This window comes from Phasianus colchicus, chromosome Z (assembly GCF_987193195.1).
Source record: "Phasianus colchicus chromosome Z, bPhaCol1.hap1.1, whole genome shotgun sequence".
Taxonomy (NCBI): Eukaryota; Metazoa; Chordata; class Aves; order Galliformes; family Phasianidae; genus Phasianus; species Phasianus colchicus.
The window spans coordinates 90895696-90912980 of record NC_143476.1 but is presented as its reverse complement, the minus strand read 5'-3'; the positions used below and the strand labels follow the sequence as shown (position 1 = coordinate 90912980).

General features: G+C 47.8%; 1 protein-coding gene across 2 annotated transcripts in view; it reads left to right on the top strand.

The window, feature by feature from the left end:
* The window catches only part of DYM (dymeclin), a 152247-nt gene extending 140609 nt beyond the window's left edge, over positions 1-11638 (top strand). For both annotated transcript variants that reach the window (XM_031597102.2, XM_031597109.2), the window contains one exon: positions 10459-11638. In XM_031597102.2, coding sequence (XP_031452962.1) covers positions 10459-10608 — 150 coding nt within the window. In that variant the 3' untranslated portion in view covers positions 10609-11638. The remainder of the gene's footprint in view (positions 1-10458) is intronic.
* The last annotated feature ends 5647 nt before the right edge of the window (positions 11639-17285 follow it).

The window sequence follows — 17285 nt, the reverse complement described above, 5'->3', positions numbered from 1 at the left end:
CTCATGTAGGGACACAAAGCAACCAGCTTCTGTCTATCTATTGTTGGCTGCATTACATTGGGTGGTTGCCCGAGCCATTGGTTTGAAGATGCTGCGACAAGAGTTAGAAGTATGAAACGTAAGGCAGAAGGCACGGAGGAAATGAGAGGCTGGGCAAGCAGTTTCTCATGTTTCTCTCCTCTGTCAGAAAGCCACCCTATGTATTCTGTGTTTTTATTACATTTTTCACCATGTCTCAGTCTGCTCAGCACGTGTTGTGCAGCCCTCCTTTCTCACTTGCATGTGTTGCAGGGAAAACAAAAAGTCCACTGCCAAATGCACTGCATGTGCATGATGGTTTGTTCCCAAATTTATTGCAGTTTTGGTCAAAGCAAACAGAACTGTCACTGAAATGCTCTGACATTTCTTTTTCTCCTAATTTGGGAGCTATTTCCAACCTGTTTGTTTCCTGCTGAAGAGCCACAGCACCAGACAGGGAGCGAGAAAGGGAAAAATTGCACAGAAAATCAACTTATGACTTTCTTATGCCAAACTTATGCCAAACCCATTCTTCTCATTCTGGTTAAGGAGTATAAACATATATATATCCTATCCTATATATATATAGGATAATGTGATAGAAGTAAATTTCTAAAATTTTATCCAAGAAAGCTGCAAGACTTGAAGATCTGTGAACAACTGAATACAAGACGGGGAAGAGACAACATAATCGTGTAGCCAGATCCCAATTCTACCTCTCCTGTTGCTCACCCACTTGCAGGGTTCAGCTGTCTCTTCTGATTGAGTCTTTTAATTTAAGTTTCTGTACCATTTGACAGATTGAGAAGAACAGTCCTCAGATTTCTGTCCTGGCTGACAGATAATGCAGATAATGGGAGATAATCTTTTCCATTTACATGATTTGACACATTCTTACTTCTGTGTGTATGTTGAAGTCAAGGAATCAAAATAAATTTGAGTACAGAATATAAATCCCAGACAAATTACAGCTTTCACTGCAGTGTTGGGTTAAATGTAAACAGCAGAAATATTACAGATATCTTCTAATTAAATGCATAAATTAGAGAAATGTCTTGAATATTTACAGCAACTACGCCGAGAAGTGAGAATAAGGAAGAAATGTACGTTGTCAGCTGATGGCTGCCTCAACTGCATCCCATATGGAGCTGAATTTTGTCACAGCCTTTGGTACAAGTTGCATTGCTTCTATGCAGGGGATTTCTCATGTCTGTATTGAGTTTGGGTATTAGGAATAATTTCTTGTCTGAAAGAGCAGTGATGCATTGGCACAGGCTGCCGGGGTGGAGGGTTCCCTGTCCATGGAGATGTTCCAGGACTGTGGGGATGTGGCACATGGGAATGTGGTCAGTGGGCATGGTCGGGTGGCTTGGGGTTGGGCTTGGAGATCTTGGAGGTCTTCTCCAACCTTCATGATCCTGTGATTCTGTTTAGGGACATGGTGGAGTGGGTTGAGGTTGGACATGGGGATTTGGATGTCTTTTCCAACCTTCTTGATTCTAGGATCCACATCTCTACTGAGGGCTCTGCTGTTGGAAATAGCATGGCTTGGGACAGCACGGTTTTCCTGTAGCTGTATGGTTGTTGTACTGCAGTGTGAGGCAGTTGCATTAAATCTTGAATCCTCTTGGATTTAGGTTGTGTTTATGATTTTTGAGTTCACAAATGACGGCTGATCTGGATCATGTTTTCCTTCTGACTTATTACCCTGATGAACCCACTGTACCTCTTCTTTATATGGGTAGAGGTTGATGGGACAAAGGAGAATGCCTTTGCACTTAAAGAAGGGAGATTTAGGTTAGATGTGAGGAGGAAATTCTTTACTCAGAGAGCAGAGTGGCCCTGGTACTGCTGTCCAGAGATGAGTGGGTGCTCCAGTGCCACGGATGGAGCCTGGGCATGCCTCCATGACAGGAGCAAACAACGTGTGGATTGAGGGCAGCCAGCACCACAGTGGGATGAGAGAATTTCCCAGCACTGTTAGTGCACACTGAGTATGTGCTTTATGCCAGCGGAATTACATTGGAATTTCTCTTCTCTTTCCCATTGGGTTTTGCAAGGCTCTGGAAGAACAGCAAAGGCTGATTGCTGTCACTGGGGAACACAGCTTGGACCTGCATGCACAGAGAGGGGCAGATACAGTGGATAACAAAGGGGTGCAATGGCATTGACAAGCACGTGTTAAAAGAAGAGTTTCTGGAACTATTTTCTTTGTGTCTTAAGGACAGTCTTTTGCTGAATGGGAGCTCTGCATTCAGTTCGGTTAATTGAAGGCAGGGAGATATTGAAATACTATATTCAAAGCATAGTAAAACAGTAAAAAAACTGTGATTTTCATGCGTTGTTAAAGGAGTGGGAGAGCACTCGAGCCCTTTCTCAGATTTAGGCGATTGTTTGCTTTAAAAAGAAAGGGTTCATTATAGGAAAGTACTGCTTTCTTATAGGGGAGGTTTCATCTCATAGGAAAGTGCTGCATCCTGTAGGATGTACAGTCCTATAGGATGACACTAAGCATGCTGATCCCTTTTGGCACATGCTCAACTCCTGACCCACTTTACTCAGCCATCCAGATGACTAGTGGTTGCCCAGCTGCAAGACCCAGCAGATGTCCTCCAGCATGAATAACCTGAACTCTTGTTCATTAGTTATCATTCTCATATACAGACTGCTTGCTTTTGCCATTGATAAGGGCTCGTTTCCAATAGCTGACCACAGTATGCTGTCACAGCCTGAAAATGCCTTTAGGAAGAAGCATACACTGAGGTTGACCTAACAGCTGGTGGCAGTGAGTCTACCCCTGGTCTGGAGTAATTGACATTTTGAAATATTTACAGCTCTCTCTGATTGAAATGCCCTAAAGCAAAAGGAGCTCTTCCTCTGAGCCTCTCCCCCACCAGCACTCACAGTGTGTACTGGGGAAAGGATGTTTGGCTGGGAGGGACGTCAGCTCTGTGGTTGCTATTATGTAAAAACAAAACCTCATAAAACGAGCCCTCTGCACCAGCAGACCTATCATAAATGTCAACATCAACAGGCAAATGCATCAAAAGGGGGTGGGGGGGTGGCTGGGGGCTATGTGTCCCTGCCCAGTGCACAAGGCCAAAGCTGAGCACAGTGATAACAGAGGAACTCGGTCCCAGATGTCCAAAATGACGTTCTTGGCTTGGTGGCTTATTTTGGAAGATGCTGCAGCGTTGCAGTGATTTCCCGTGAAAGCATAGCTGGGAGCTCATCACTGGGAAAGTATGCAAAGTGAATCACTGCGCTCTCCTGCTGCCACCTCTTGTGTTGGGAGAGGAGCTGAAGGAGAAAACAAACACATGGGGCATCAGAGGAGCTGTGGGTTGAGAGAGGCTGATGGCTGGGAATGGTATCGCGACTTCTTGGTCTTCGTGTGTGAACTGTGCAATCCCAAGACTGCAGTAGGGCAGTGAGAAGCTCCTGTAGGTCGCTTCCACAAGGAAAACCCTTCAGCTATGAAATCAGTGCGTTTTGCTGTCAGCATGCTTTGGTCCCATCTGGGAGCTGGCAAGCAGCAGGAGGGAAAACAGCGCTGGAGACTGCATGAGTGGCTGCTGGTTCTTCACGAGGAGAAACGTTCTGCTCCTTTCCCAGGGTTGGGGAGGAAAAACTCTGCTGATTCCTGAGGAAAAGTGAGCAAATGGGAATGTTTACATGTTGAAAAGCTGAATCAGAATGTGTGCGTTGCCCAGACAGGGCACTTAGGTCAGGTCCCCTGTGCAGCACGCAGATTGCTGGTGCTTTGATGAAACTCAGAAATGTGGGTCACGTTTTTGAAGCTTAATCATTTCCTCCATTGGTGGAGCTGTACCCCAATGCTGTGCTCATTTCTTTGCATAAGAACTGGGTTCTTCATAGACTCAGAGAATCGTTCAGGATGGAAAAGACCTCCAAGATCATCCAGTCCAACCCAAACCCATCCCCACCGTGCTCACTGACTGTGTCCCCAAGTGCCAAACCCATCTTTTAATTCAAAGTGTAGTTGACTCCAGAGTTTGTGTGCAGAAGATCCACCTTGCCCTTCAGTAAACAGCTACGTATATCAGCATATATCCATTATTCCAGGCTGGATGTGGCTCTGGGCAGTCTGGTCTAGTGGTTGGCACGGGGGTTGAAATTATATAATCTTTGAGGTCCTTTTCAACCCAGGCCATTCTATGATTCTGTGATTCAGCAGGATTATTTCCTCCAAACTTTCCACTGTTCCTATGTTTCACAGACCCTTTTAAAACCCTTAACAGTGAAGGAAAAAATCACCTGCAGAGTTCAGTACATTATACCAATTAGGCTAAAAGCATGTGATTTGCTTTACAGAATATAATTGCGAGATGGTTGTCTCTGCCATGACAACTGGAATAATGGTTGGCAGTTCTGGCATTATTTTTGGTTTATAAAAGGTTTGATTATAGGAATAGAGATCTGTAGTTTTTCTGTAGAGATCAAAACAGACTTTGTAACCCAGATACGTGAGTTGTTATTCTCTGCTGGCTTTGCCCAGCAGGCTTCTCTTGATAGCTAGAAGAACTCCAGGAGGAGGCTTGGCCTTTTTCAGCTCCACGGACAAACTGCCCTCAATGGAAGGCTTCTGCCTTTCTTCTCCGAAGGGTGGTCAGGCCAGTGGGATGAGCTTCACCAAGACCAAGTCTTGCACTTTGGTCACAACAACCCCAGGCACGGCTACAAGCGTGGGGCAGAGCGGCTGGCAGGCTGTGCAGAGGAGAAGGGCCAGAAATAACGCAGCCAGGAGGACAGGGAGGTGACCATCCCCTATGCTCAGCTCTGCTGAGGATGCATCTCAGTGCTGCGTGCAGTGTTGGGCCCCTTGCTGCAAGAAAGACATTGAGACCCTGGAGCACAGTACTGTGGGGAGCAGCTGAGGGTATTTCTGATACAACCGGGATGCCGTTGGCCTTCTTGGCCACCTGGGCAAGCTGCTGGCTCATGTTCAGCCAAGAGTTGACCAACACCTCCAGGCCTTTCTCCTCTGTGCAGCCTTTCAGCCTCTTGGCCCCACGCCTGTAGTGATGCATGGGGCATCACTACACTTTGGTTGTGACCAAAGTGCAGGACCCGGCACTTGGTCTTGCTGAAGCTCATCCCATCAGCCTCAGCCCGTCAGCCAGCTGTCCAGGTCCTTCTGCATGGCCTGCCCACCCTCAGGCAGAACAGCACTTCCCCCAGCTTGGTGTCATCTGCAAACTTCCTGAGGGTGCACTCAATCCCCTCAGGCTGAGCGTTTGTTTTCATTCTGCTGTAGTTTTAGAAACGCCCCGGGAAAAAAAAAGTCATTTTTCACTTCTCCTCATGAGATTTACTAAGCTGTGGGTATTTAGCCTGTGCATGGATTTCTTGAGCCTCTTTTGCCATCTTGAGTTTTCTCTTTCTTTCTCAGCGCCTCCCGACATGCTCTGAGCCATTGCTTTCCTCTCTGAGTTCACACCTATTCCTTCCCCAGCTCTGCTGAGCGAGATGTGCGACTCTTGCTCAGTCTGGCACATTTCCTGTTTGCTTCCTTTGTCTCCCCACTGTAACCTTCTGCAGGGCTGTCTGTGCCTCAGCCCTGAGATAGAGGCAAAGATAGCAAGCAGGTATGCAGGTATTTCACCAACTCCACGTTGATTTTCTTTCTTAAGTCAAAGAGAAGCGGTGTAATGCAAAGAAAAACAGGAAGAAAAAAAAAAAAGATGAATATGTGTCCCTGCAGTAATTAAATAATTGCAAAAATCCATTCCATCAGTATCTCTTTTTCTTTTTTTAATTTACGGCTATTGTTGATAAGGTCCAGTTCTGCTGATGCTGCAGGCAGTGCTGCTGTATTCATTTCCCAGCACGTCCTTGGGCTACCAAGCAGGGCTCCTGCTAAGAGTATCAAACACACACAAATCCATTTTCAGACAGACTTTGAAGCTTTGGATTCATTGAAAATGAACGCAAATTTGACTCTCAAATGTGCAAGGCTCTTTTGGCAATGGTGCTTTTCTTCTAAACCATTGACATGCTTCTGAAAACACCGGCTCACAAATGAGTAAGCAAGCACGAATCCTAAGCAAGCACATGAGAAGAGGATTCTCCAGTTTTGTGTTCATACAGTCCTCGGATTTCTTGCTTTTCCACCCCATTGCTTTGCTTAGCTCCCCATCCAGCTCAATATCCACATCATGGAACAAGCAGAGGCAGATTCCCTCTCTTGAAGCAGCTCCATCTGCTGATGGTATCCGACCAGAGGTCACCCCCTGGTACGGCCCCGGGATGGTTCATTTGTGAAGGGGATTATTTTGTGTTAATGCACGGCTCCATTCGAATGCCTCGGAGCCGCATGGAGCCGTGCCAGCTGCTGCTGCCTGGCCCTGATGCTATCTTCATCATCGTTAACTGCAGAAAAGAAAAAGAAAAAAAGAAAAAAAGAAAAAAAAAAAAAAGGTGTTGAGCTTTTTGTGGTGGCGGAGTCACTGCAGTTCAGCACTGCATCTGCTGGTTGGACTTCCTGTGGTTTTTCATCGAATCGCGTGATTGACGGCGCAGGCTGTCTGCAGTGTTCTCAGCTGTCTCGTTTGTCCTGACCACGAAATCTGACTTCTGCTTTGTCTGCCAGCAGCAAACACGATAGGGCTCTGCGGTGGGCGGATTGACCGGAGCTGAGATGTGCTGTCTGTGTGTAAGTGACACAGATCCAACTGGGACGTTCCCTCCAGCTCTGACGTGTGATGTCTTGGGTTGATGGGGTTCAGAGTGCCCAGGGTTGGCTCTCCTCTGGTAGCGGCCGGGTAGAAATGTGTTCTGCTGGACCCCTTGGTGTCAGGGCACTCAGCTCAGAAACATTGGCAAGGAGGAAGGTGGCAAAGAACACGTGCATCTTTCAGCACCGTGGCTGGTGTCCAGCTGAGCGGTGGGGCTGTGATGTTCCCATGCCCAGACTTCTCCCCTGCTATTAGGACTGCCATTTAAGAGACTGTGGTGTGGTCCTTCTTCTCAGAACGTGCTGCAAATCAGGTTCCTTTGGGTGTCACCAGGTAAGGAGCAGACATCCTTCCAGAATTAAATCATAAAATCGTTAAGGTTGGAGAAGATCCCCAAGCCCAATGTCATCCCCCCTCGCCCTCTGCTCACATTCCCAAGTGCCACATCTCCACGGTTCTCGATCACCTCCAGGTTTGGGGACCCCACCACTGCCCCGGGCAGCTGTGCCCCTGCACCACTGCTCTTCCTGGGAAGTCGTTTTTCCTAATGTCCAGCTTGATTAAGTTGTATATGTTAACAGCAAAGCAGGTTTTTCTTGCCACTTGGAGAGTTCTGTTAGTAATGATCCTTGATGATAAAATCCTCCCTGGAAGTGCTCTGAGCCTCCCATGACCTTGTTGTCTCACAGCTCTCCTAAAACATTAATTTAGTGTCAATCATAGAATCATAGAATGGCCTGGGTTGAAAAGGACCTCAAAGGTCATCTAGTTTCAATCCCCCTGCCATGGGCAGGGCCACCAGTCTGTAGACCTAGTGTCACTTCATGTATCTCTCTCCTTAAAAACCTCACTATCCTGGTCTGCATTCTTCTTAGCCTCATCTGCCTTCCCACTGCCCTTGTCTACACTCCCATTATCCTTGTCTCCATTCTTGAGATAAAGCTGCTCAAGGCATGTGGCAAGTGTGGGAGAGCCCAGACTGATTGCAGAGGTACAGCCTTTAATCTGAAATTGATCATTAAATTGCTCTGGTATACAAGCACAGTGGATGGCAACATTGATCAGGCTGAAGGAAAACTTAATAATACAATCAACAGGTGACTGTTCTTGCTTGAAAACTGGAATTCTGCCTGATTTGTTTCATGCAGAGGACCCACGATATAGTGAGAGCTGAGCGATTCTGAGTCCAGAGTGGTCCCAGATTGGTGTCGTGGGTATCTACAAAACCTAGTAGCTGTAATCTGTGGTCCTGGAGGCAAAAAAAAAGTTCCGTGTCTTTACATTTGCATCGTTAATCACTTTTTCCCCTCCGTCCCAGAAGGACTGCTGCATGCAGCCACTGCTGGGGTGAGGAGTGACAGCGATGCGAGGGCTCTGCTCTGCTGGGAAACGTCGCCGTGGTTTCACCATGGGGTTTCACCATTCATTTTGCTGAAGCAACGCTGAGCTGAGCGCGTTCCTGTCTGCACTGACCACAAGCCAGGAAGCATCAGGAGGGAAGTGGGGAAGGTTACACCGAGGATAAGCAGAGCAGAGTATCATTTATAAAATAAATGTAGATGAGATTTGGATTGAGGCTTAACCTGCCCAAAGAATCGTAGAACCATTAAGGTTGGAAAAGACCTCTAAGATCCTCCAGTCCAACCCTAACTCATCGCCACTCTGTCCCCAGGTACACAAATCGTGGCATCTTAAGAGGGGTGGCGTGGTAGGAGGGGGTGGTAGGCTAAGGACTGGGAGCTGAGAAGGGCTGAGATGGGGAATGGCAATGAAACACGAGGCTGACGAAGAAGAAAAAGTAAACATGAGCAAGAGCAAAATGGAGATACACTGAAGAGAGATACAGTGAAGACAGAGGAATGGGGCCGGGGAAGAGGGAAGATCAGGAGATGGGAAACTGAGAGCTGGGGGTGAGTGTGGGAGCAGGAATGCCTGAAAGTGGGGGAACACGGTGATATGGTGGGTCAGAAAGCTGGGCAAACCCACTCTGTGGACAGAGATGGTAGAAAATAGTGTACAAAAGGACTGTGGAAGGGCTGGTGTACCACAGACTTCATGTCTGGCACAGGAAATGACAGCTACTGATGTGCCTTTGAGGTCTGAGCTCACCAAGAGCTGGATGCAGCGGTGTCACTGACACTGCTTCTTTGAACAGCCTCTGCTCCTTCCACAGAGGAAGGGGTGCTGGAAACAAAGAGTGCTTCCTCCCTCCTTCCCTGTTAGAAGGATGAGCTCCTGCCGTGTTCTGAAGGCCCCACCAGGGGTGACAGCCACCCGGTGTCCAGAGCCATGCCCTCCCATTGGCATGCAGCACTCTGCAAAGTGATGCTGATGTCCTTAGCAAGGATGGTGGCACGTTGTCACCCAACCTTTGGTTGAGTGGAGCCAGGGGCTGGACTTGATGATGGGTCCCTTCCAGCTCAGGGTATGCTGTGATCCTATAAAGAAGCTTCCTGTGGAGCTGCCTTCCCCATGGAGCAGAATTGAGGGGGTTGGAAGAAACCTCTGGAGACCATGGTGTCCAACAGGTGCAGCTCAGTGCAGATGGCAGCTTTGGTGTCACTCTGTGTTTGGGATTTGCACCAAACTGCTGTAATAACAGCAGCCACACAGGGAGAGTGTCTCCACGTCTCCATGTTTTTGAGACTCCCAAGAACACAGAGTTAGATAAATAAATATGAAAGCCAAGTGGCCAAGTAGTACCCCTTCAAAGAAGCTGTTCCCGACAGAAGATCCCCCAGCACAATGCAGCAGTGCATGAGCTGCTCAGAAAGCTGACAGGACATCCGTCCAGAGGCTTCCTGGCCATTGCTGTAATTGTTCTGGTCGTGTTGTGCCATGGAGTTTTAGTCTTTTAGTCTTAGCCACATACAGCCACACACAGCCGAATAAATAATGAAACAGGCATGCTTTATCTTATCCCCAGGAGCATTGCAATGTGGCTTTATCTGAGGCTCTTGGCGTGGGCAACATTCAGAAGTAGAGTAGATGATTGAGCAGTGCATGCTAAAATAGGCTCAGCAATCTCAGGTTGGAAGAATTCTTTCTCTGAAAGGCTGGTGAGATGCTGGCACAGGCTGCCCAGGGAGTGGTGAAGTCCCCATCCCCGAAGGTGTTTGGGAACCATGGAGATGTGGCACTTGGGGGATGTGATCAGTGGGCATGGTGGGATGGGTTGAAGTCTGGGATCTTGGAGGGTTTTGCAAGAAACCACCTCTGTGTGTGCAGGCCTTTGGGAGGCAACAAACCAGAGAAAACTGGGGAAGCTGGGGCTGCAGCATCGCTTTCCAGTTGGGACAAACTGACACATCTGATGTGTGATAACTCTGGAAGCTCTTTCCTTAAAGTTCTTGTGGAAAGGATATTGCTTGTGTTGTCAGGAAGGGGAACTGTCTGCATGGATGAACATTAAGCTGTGTGCACAGGTCCAGTGGGATGAACTGGTGCATGGTACAATCCAGTTGGGGAGCATTCAATGACATTTTTGTATAGGACTCCTTTGTCACCTAAAGGATGCACCCAGTCTTGTTAGCAGAGACCAAACATGAGCATGAGGAGAAGGGCTGAGCACAATGTGCTTGTGTGGCATTCAGTTCCAAGAAGAAATTATAAATGATCTCTTTATGCCTCATGGTAAATATTTTCCTTCAGCTCTGGTGGTTCGGTTCCTTGCGTTCTTTTCCACTTTGCTCTGTGTTTTTTGGGCTGCGTGGTTGCAAACAGCCTTCCCTTTCTCTTGCAGAAGTTCCCTGAGCTGAAGTTCAAGTACGTGGAGGAGGAGCAGCCCGAGGAGTTCTTCATCCCCTACGTCTGGTCCCTGGTGTACAACGCGGCCGTGGCACTCTACTGGAACCCACGCGACATCCAGCTCTTCACCATGGACTCTGGCTGAAAGAAGTCAAACCAAAACTGAAAGCAAAACTGCACCACGTGAATCCATGACCCCTTCCAGTGCACACCCTCTGACCCACCCCTCGCTGCCCATCTCCAGCCCAGCAGCTGTGTTTCTGACTGTCACACACCGACACCTGGGGCGGGGAACATGTATGCAGCCTTGTATTTATCGTCCTGTAACCAGAGCTTGTCTGATGAACACGAGGCCTTACACATGGGGTATGATGTTACTACCAACAACGCCGACTGCTTTTTTAAATGAGGAAAGAGACTGAGAACTTGGATTTGGGCAGCGTTTGGATTTTTATCTCTTTTGGTCCCTTGGGTTCTGCTGTGGGTCACTCGTTGCCCAACCCCACACTCTCACTCCCAGCCCTTTGTTTCAGTGGCACTGGCATGGCTGCTGTCCTTCCTCTGGTGCCACCCAAGCAGCATGTTAATCCAGTTAGCTCCCAGGCAGACTCAAAGCACTTGATTTAGATGTCAAAATGTTTGTGGGAGGGTTTTCTGGAGCGAGTCTTTGTGTTTGGCTGGCACACAGAGGGGCTAGGAACACCAGCTAGCAGAGCCAGTCCTTTGCAGGGCTGCTCTACCATGCTTCTGTGCAAAGGTTGTTGCTGGAAACTGAAAGTGTGGGGATAAAAAAAATCTCCAAAGAAAATAGTGGTAAGATTGTAAAATAGAGCGATGTCCTGTAAAAATGTGTGACGGTGTGGGGTGGGGATCCCTGGCCAAGTTCTGTGTTGAAATCCCCTGTTGGCTGTTAAAGGTTTATGGCAGAAGTATTAATTGATCTGAATGTAGAATGCTTCCTTCTGTTGTGTTCAAGTGCTCTTTCCCAATGTCCCTGGCTCTGCAACTGGATGAGAGACATGGGTTGACCTGGTCTCCAGGGAACCTCCCATTTCGCACAGTGGGGATATATAAGGGAGGTCCCTGGCAGCTCCTGCTCCAGCATGTTCTGCACGAGGGGATGCATTGACTTCTAGGCAGTCCTGAGTGGCTCTAAATAAAAAAAATTCCTTGCACCTTTTTTCATTTTGTCATTATTTTTTTCATTTTTTTCTTTTTTTCTGAAGGAGATGCACCATTTATCTGTTCATTTCGAGGTGGAATTCTGTTTGGGTCCTACACAAATGAAGCAGTGACTTAAAAAAAAATATATTAAAAACATTCCATATTTATTTAAGTATAACTTACAGAGAGGCATACACAACAAGAGCATGTGGGAATTCAGCATGACAGGAGCATTGGAGATGGAGCAACGATAAGACAGGACATGGTCTTTTTTCTTTGGAAAATAAGGGAAATGAATGAACATGAGAATATGGGAAATTAAATGGGAAAACATGGGAAATGAACTGAACTGCAGATGTTTACACTACATTTTGGGTTTGGTTTGGTTTGGTTTGGTTTGGTTGTTTTACCTTTGAACAGAAGTCAAAGAGGGACGACTCTTCTTGGTTGTTGTAGCTATTCTTGATTTTGCCTTTTTATGAGGTCTAAGAGCATTTGTGAGCCAGAAGAGCTGTGCAGATGCAGCTTGAAACTGCATGTCTTTTGGGATGGTCTTCATCCAACCCAAGGTGAATGAACCCTCTCCACTTCCAGCAGCATCTGGAGCAAGTAGGTGCTTGGTGCCAAGCTGCAGAGTACCTGATTTTTTTTTGAAAGGCTCTTTATGATGAAAAGAATAGGTCCAACCAGCTGCTGGATCAATGGAGGAGCACCATAAATTATTTCTTGCTGCCCTCCTGTTCTGATCCTGTTGAATTGAAGTTCAGCAGCTTTGTTCTGACCATGTCATTTCCCCGTGTGGTAATGGATGTGCAATGTTCCCAGTTGCTTTGGAAGAGATGGAGACCTGTTCCCAGGGCGGAGCAGCAGAGCCAGACCCAGATCTGTGCTGAAATCCACCAAAGCCCAATGGCTCCTCCAAGGGCTGAGTGTTACATGGGGATCTGTACAGCATCACCGTGGGGATCCCTCTCATTACTTTCTGTGAAGGATTTATTATGCACAATAAAACAAATAAGAAATAAAGCAGTGAATGCAGCCTGGAATTGTGTTTGTTTAGCCCAGCTGCTGCTGCGTAGTGATGTGCACCAACCAGTCCCAGTGCAATCCTACAGCCCAACAGCACGAGGCTGGTGGCACACCAGAACACGTTGTCACACTGAATGTGTTAAGTGGATGATTGTTTAAATCCATGCTTGATGGACAGAAGGACACATCACTCTGCAGCATCGTGCTGAACCTCACTGTGAAGGAGTTCCTGCTGGGGTGGGGAGAAGGGAGAAGTGCACTGTCCCACTCAGCACCATCTTTCCCTTCCCTTGCAAGACTCATTTTTCTTCCTGCCCAGACAGTGATGGCATCATCAAAATCATCAGGCATTGATGATTTTGGCAGAAGCAGTCCAATGATCTTCCAGATGTGATGGCCAGAAAAAAAAATCAGACTCTATTGGCCAAAGATTGGTGAATACTGGGGAAGCTGTGGCAAAGAAGCAGGTTGTTGGTCTATGGGTTGATCTACTTCACGAAAGGAAGCAGCAAACACAACCCCTCACTTATTTGGAAAGTCAGGCTTTTCCAAATGCCATCTGGGAGCTGGTCAGCCCCATGCTCTCCCTGACCTGTGCAGCTCAGGCTGTGAACATCTTGATTTTTGCTTTATGCTTGGCTTGTGGATGGTTCTTTGGAGGACTGATGGCTGTAATAGACCTTAGAGATGTTAGATTTTTAATGCTGCATAATCCTTCATCATCACTTTAAAAACTGTTTTAAAATTAATCCAAAATGGATATGTCTTGGCAGACACACAGCAACGTTCAGCCATAGGTCAGGTTTTCACCAGCTGGCTTGGCAAACCCAATGGCAGACCATGGTCATGGGTCCTGCCCAGCCATGGATCTCGGGGGTCCTGTGGGGCTCAGCCCCAGCAGAGCTGTTCTTAATGGGTCGGACAGAAATCAAAGGGATAAACCTCTCAGGGACAAATCTGCATGGGGAAATTCCAAGCCTCTTCCAAACCATGTGCTCTCAGGACATACCAAAGCCTCTCCAGATGCGCTCTGGGTTTGGAAAAACTCCTCTACTCCTTGCTGCAGGATGTATTTACCTGGATGAGCTTCAGATTCACTGTTTTGCTCAGAGCTCTGTCTGTCTGTTCCATACATAGCAGTGGTGCTGGGCAGCGGAGCCATTGTAGCCATGAACCCACATTCCTTGTGCAGCTTCCAGGAGAAAATCCCAACCTCCCCCTCAAACAAAGATCCGCCTTGGCAGCTGCAATATTCCAAGTTTCTCCCAGCTGAAATACAAAGTGAAAATTAAATCTGAATTAGTTTCTTGCCCCTAAATCAAGCCCTGCAGGCACAAAATTTCCTTTGAAAGGTCAACGTGAGAGCACACAAAATAATCAGTACATTGCTGAGGTTCTACAGCTGACTTCAGCAACAGCCACATGCTTCAGCCTGCCTTTATCCCCTCACTTTGCTCCCCTCACCAGCACGTTTGGGCTGGGAATGCCTTTGGCTCTGGGCTCACCTGGCAGGGAGAAACCTCGAGGAGTGGGTGGGATGATGGCAGGGAGGGAAGAGCCAACATGGGATCAGCTGGTGGCATCTTCTCCACTGCTCCTGAGCACAGAGGTTTTCAACCACCTGAGAGAGTAGATGAAATAGAAAATACTATGGATTTTTATTTTTATTTTTAAGGTACAACTCTATCAAAGCCACTATATCAGATTTAACAAAGATACAGACTCCAGAAAGGATAGGGTCATCCCATCCTGCACTGCACCTGCTGCACTGGACTCATGCCCAAGGCTGTTACACTGGTTTTTACAGTTACCAAAGCTTCTAATGAATGAAAAGAAATGCAGTCGAACCCCTCAGCACCAGATTCCCCACTTCAGGTTAAAGCCAGAAGCCTCAAAGTCATGAGCCATCTCCAAGTAACCACAGCTGTGACTTCAGGGTGGGGCACAGACAGGTAGGGCACTTCTTCACCCCCTGGATAAGAAGGGTCTGTTTTGGATAAGAAAGAGCTGTTATCATAAAAAACTTCCCCACTTGCTGTCACAGATTTTGAGCAGATAAATGAAGGTTCAGTTAATATATGGGGAAAACTGTGGTCCTGACCCACAGAGCTTATAATCAGCAAAAAAAAAAACCCTAAAAACAAAAAACCAAAAAACCCAAAAACATTAATCTGGAAGGGACTAAGGCTAGACAGACAGATGGGATATGTGTTTATACATACATGTATGTACACATATCACATGCATATGCAAATACATGTCAAATGCTGTGCCATTATTAGTTATTATTCTATTCTCACTTGTACAATTCCTCCCTTCTGTGGTTGGTGCCACCCTCTCTGTTGAAGGGAGAGCTGCTGGCTGGGTTGGTTTGGATTGGTTTGAGTTGGATTGGGTGAGGCTGAGTTGGGTTTGGTCGGGTTGAAGTGTGAGGGGTTGGGGCAAGTTGAGGTGGGTCGAGTTGGGTTGCATTGGGTTGAGTTGGGTTGTGTTGGGTTGAGATGGGTTGGGCAGAAATGCACCAGGCTGGCTCAGGTTGGGTTGAACTGGGTTGGATGACCCTCTCTCATGGGATCTTTATCTTTAAAGAGGTGATGGATGAGCACAGATGACAAGCAGCACCTCACTCAGGTTTGGGGACACTGGAGTCAGAAAGGGGCTAGCTATGGCTCTCACAACCAAGCTGGCTGCAGATATGGTGCTGGGAGCTGGGACACATATGATGAGCTGGGAGAGCTCAGAGGGGTTTTAGGGGCAGGAGTCATGGGCAGCACATCATGCCCCATGTCACAAGGCTGCTGCTGACGGAATTATCTCTGTTACCTTGCACAGCACAGATGTTTTATGTTTTATGTAGTTATGAGCATGAAGCAAGGGCAGACCAGTTGTGTTTGTGCAGCTGCCAAGCACACTGTTGTGACATTCCCATCTGCTTCACTGTTGTATAACCCTCTGCTCCCACTGATATTAAGGGCAAGGAAAAAATCCGCTCTTCTCCAGCTCCAGGGCTGCAGCTCAGCTCATCCCCTGCCATTATTGCCCAACACTCCCTCCATCTTGGACCTGAAATTCCTATGTCTGTGGCCTTGGGCTGCTCTGTAGCAAACAGCTTGCACTGATGCTGCAGGGTTTCACTGGGATGATTTCAGGTAAATGATCAACTAAGCATTGAGTACTGGCAGTTGTCTTTGGGTCAAAACAATTCAAAGCCTGGTCCTGGGCAGCCCTCCTTTCACCTTTGGTGTGTCCTCACCATCAGCCACCACCAAAAGAAGCAGCTGAGCATGCTGTTGGCTGCATGAGGCCTGATGCTGGGTCTGCTTGAGGTCTTGCCAAGACTGATTTTGATGGGAGGAAGCACTGATGATGATGGCAGTCCCTTCCACCCCATCCACGCTGTGATTCTATGGCTCAGTGACCATCAGCATCCCTTCCAATCCAACTATTCATCGGTTCTACGGTTCAGTGGTCTTCAAGGACTCTTCTAACCAACCATTCTATGCTTCTTCAGTTCTATGCTCTTTAATGTCCCTTCCAACCCGACCATGCTGTGATTCTACCATTCTGTACAGAAAAGTCCCAGGAAGACAGTGCATAGCCCAGCTTTCCCTTATTGCTTTGTGTCCCGTGCAAGACTTGTTCTTGTTTTGACATTACCAGACAACAGTGAGAAGCTCTTCTTTTAGCCCCAACGGTACAGAGGACATTGATTCTGGTCTTTCTTGCAATATCTACCCTTTGAGATCGAGGACTGAACCGATCAGTGATCAAACCTGTTTATGATAGGGCTAGAGCATGAAGGAAAACCCAGTGTGCTGCAGGGAGCAACCTGGCCCTTCAGGTCAATAAAAGAGGGATTTCTGCCACCATCCCATCTTGGAGGGGAGGCTGAGGAAGCCCCACACTTCAGGTCTGGTTTATGGGTCTGACGAAAGAAGGCATTCTAATGGAGATGAACCAACACCACGAGCAGCAAATATTGAGAATGGATGAAGTTATTGGGTTGGAGTGGGCCAGGGAAGCTCCGCTGGTGTGCTCAGGTGCACAGATAGCAGCCAAAGTATTTCTGTGAAAGATTTCCTCCCAGAGCAGACACAGCTGTGGCTGGGATCTTGTGAAAGCAATGCCAGCAACAGTGGAGCTGTGGCACCTGGGGACGTGGGGATCTTGGAGGTCTTTTCCAACCTTAACAATTCTACGGTGCAATTTAGAGTGATGGTGGGACGGGTTGTGCTTGGGCTTGGGGATTTTGGAGGTCTCTTCCAACTAACGATCCTATGGTTCTATTTGGGGTCAGAGTGGCAGGCTGGGGGTGGTTTGGGGTCGGACTTGGGGATCTCGCAGCGCCGATGTACGCACGTTGCTGAGCCCCCCACAACGTGCAGTGCAGAGGGAGCGGCTCAGTTTGCCTGAGCCCAGTAACGGTGTCGGGAAAAGAGTTTTCTTTCCTTCCTTCTCCCCTCCATCCTCCCCCCCCACCTCGGGTCGGGTGTTCTCCCTCCTCGCAGCGCTGCGGATCGCGGTGCCCGGGCTCCCGCTGTCTGCAAGCGGTGGAACTGCATCGCGATGCACCGCGATGTCCGGGAGGTGCCACAAAGCCACAGCGGTGGGGCAGACGTGCGGGGGGTC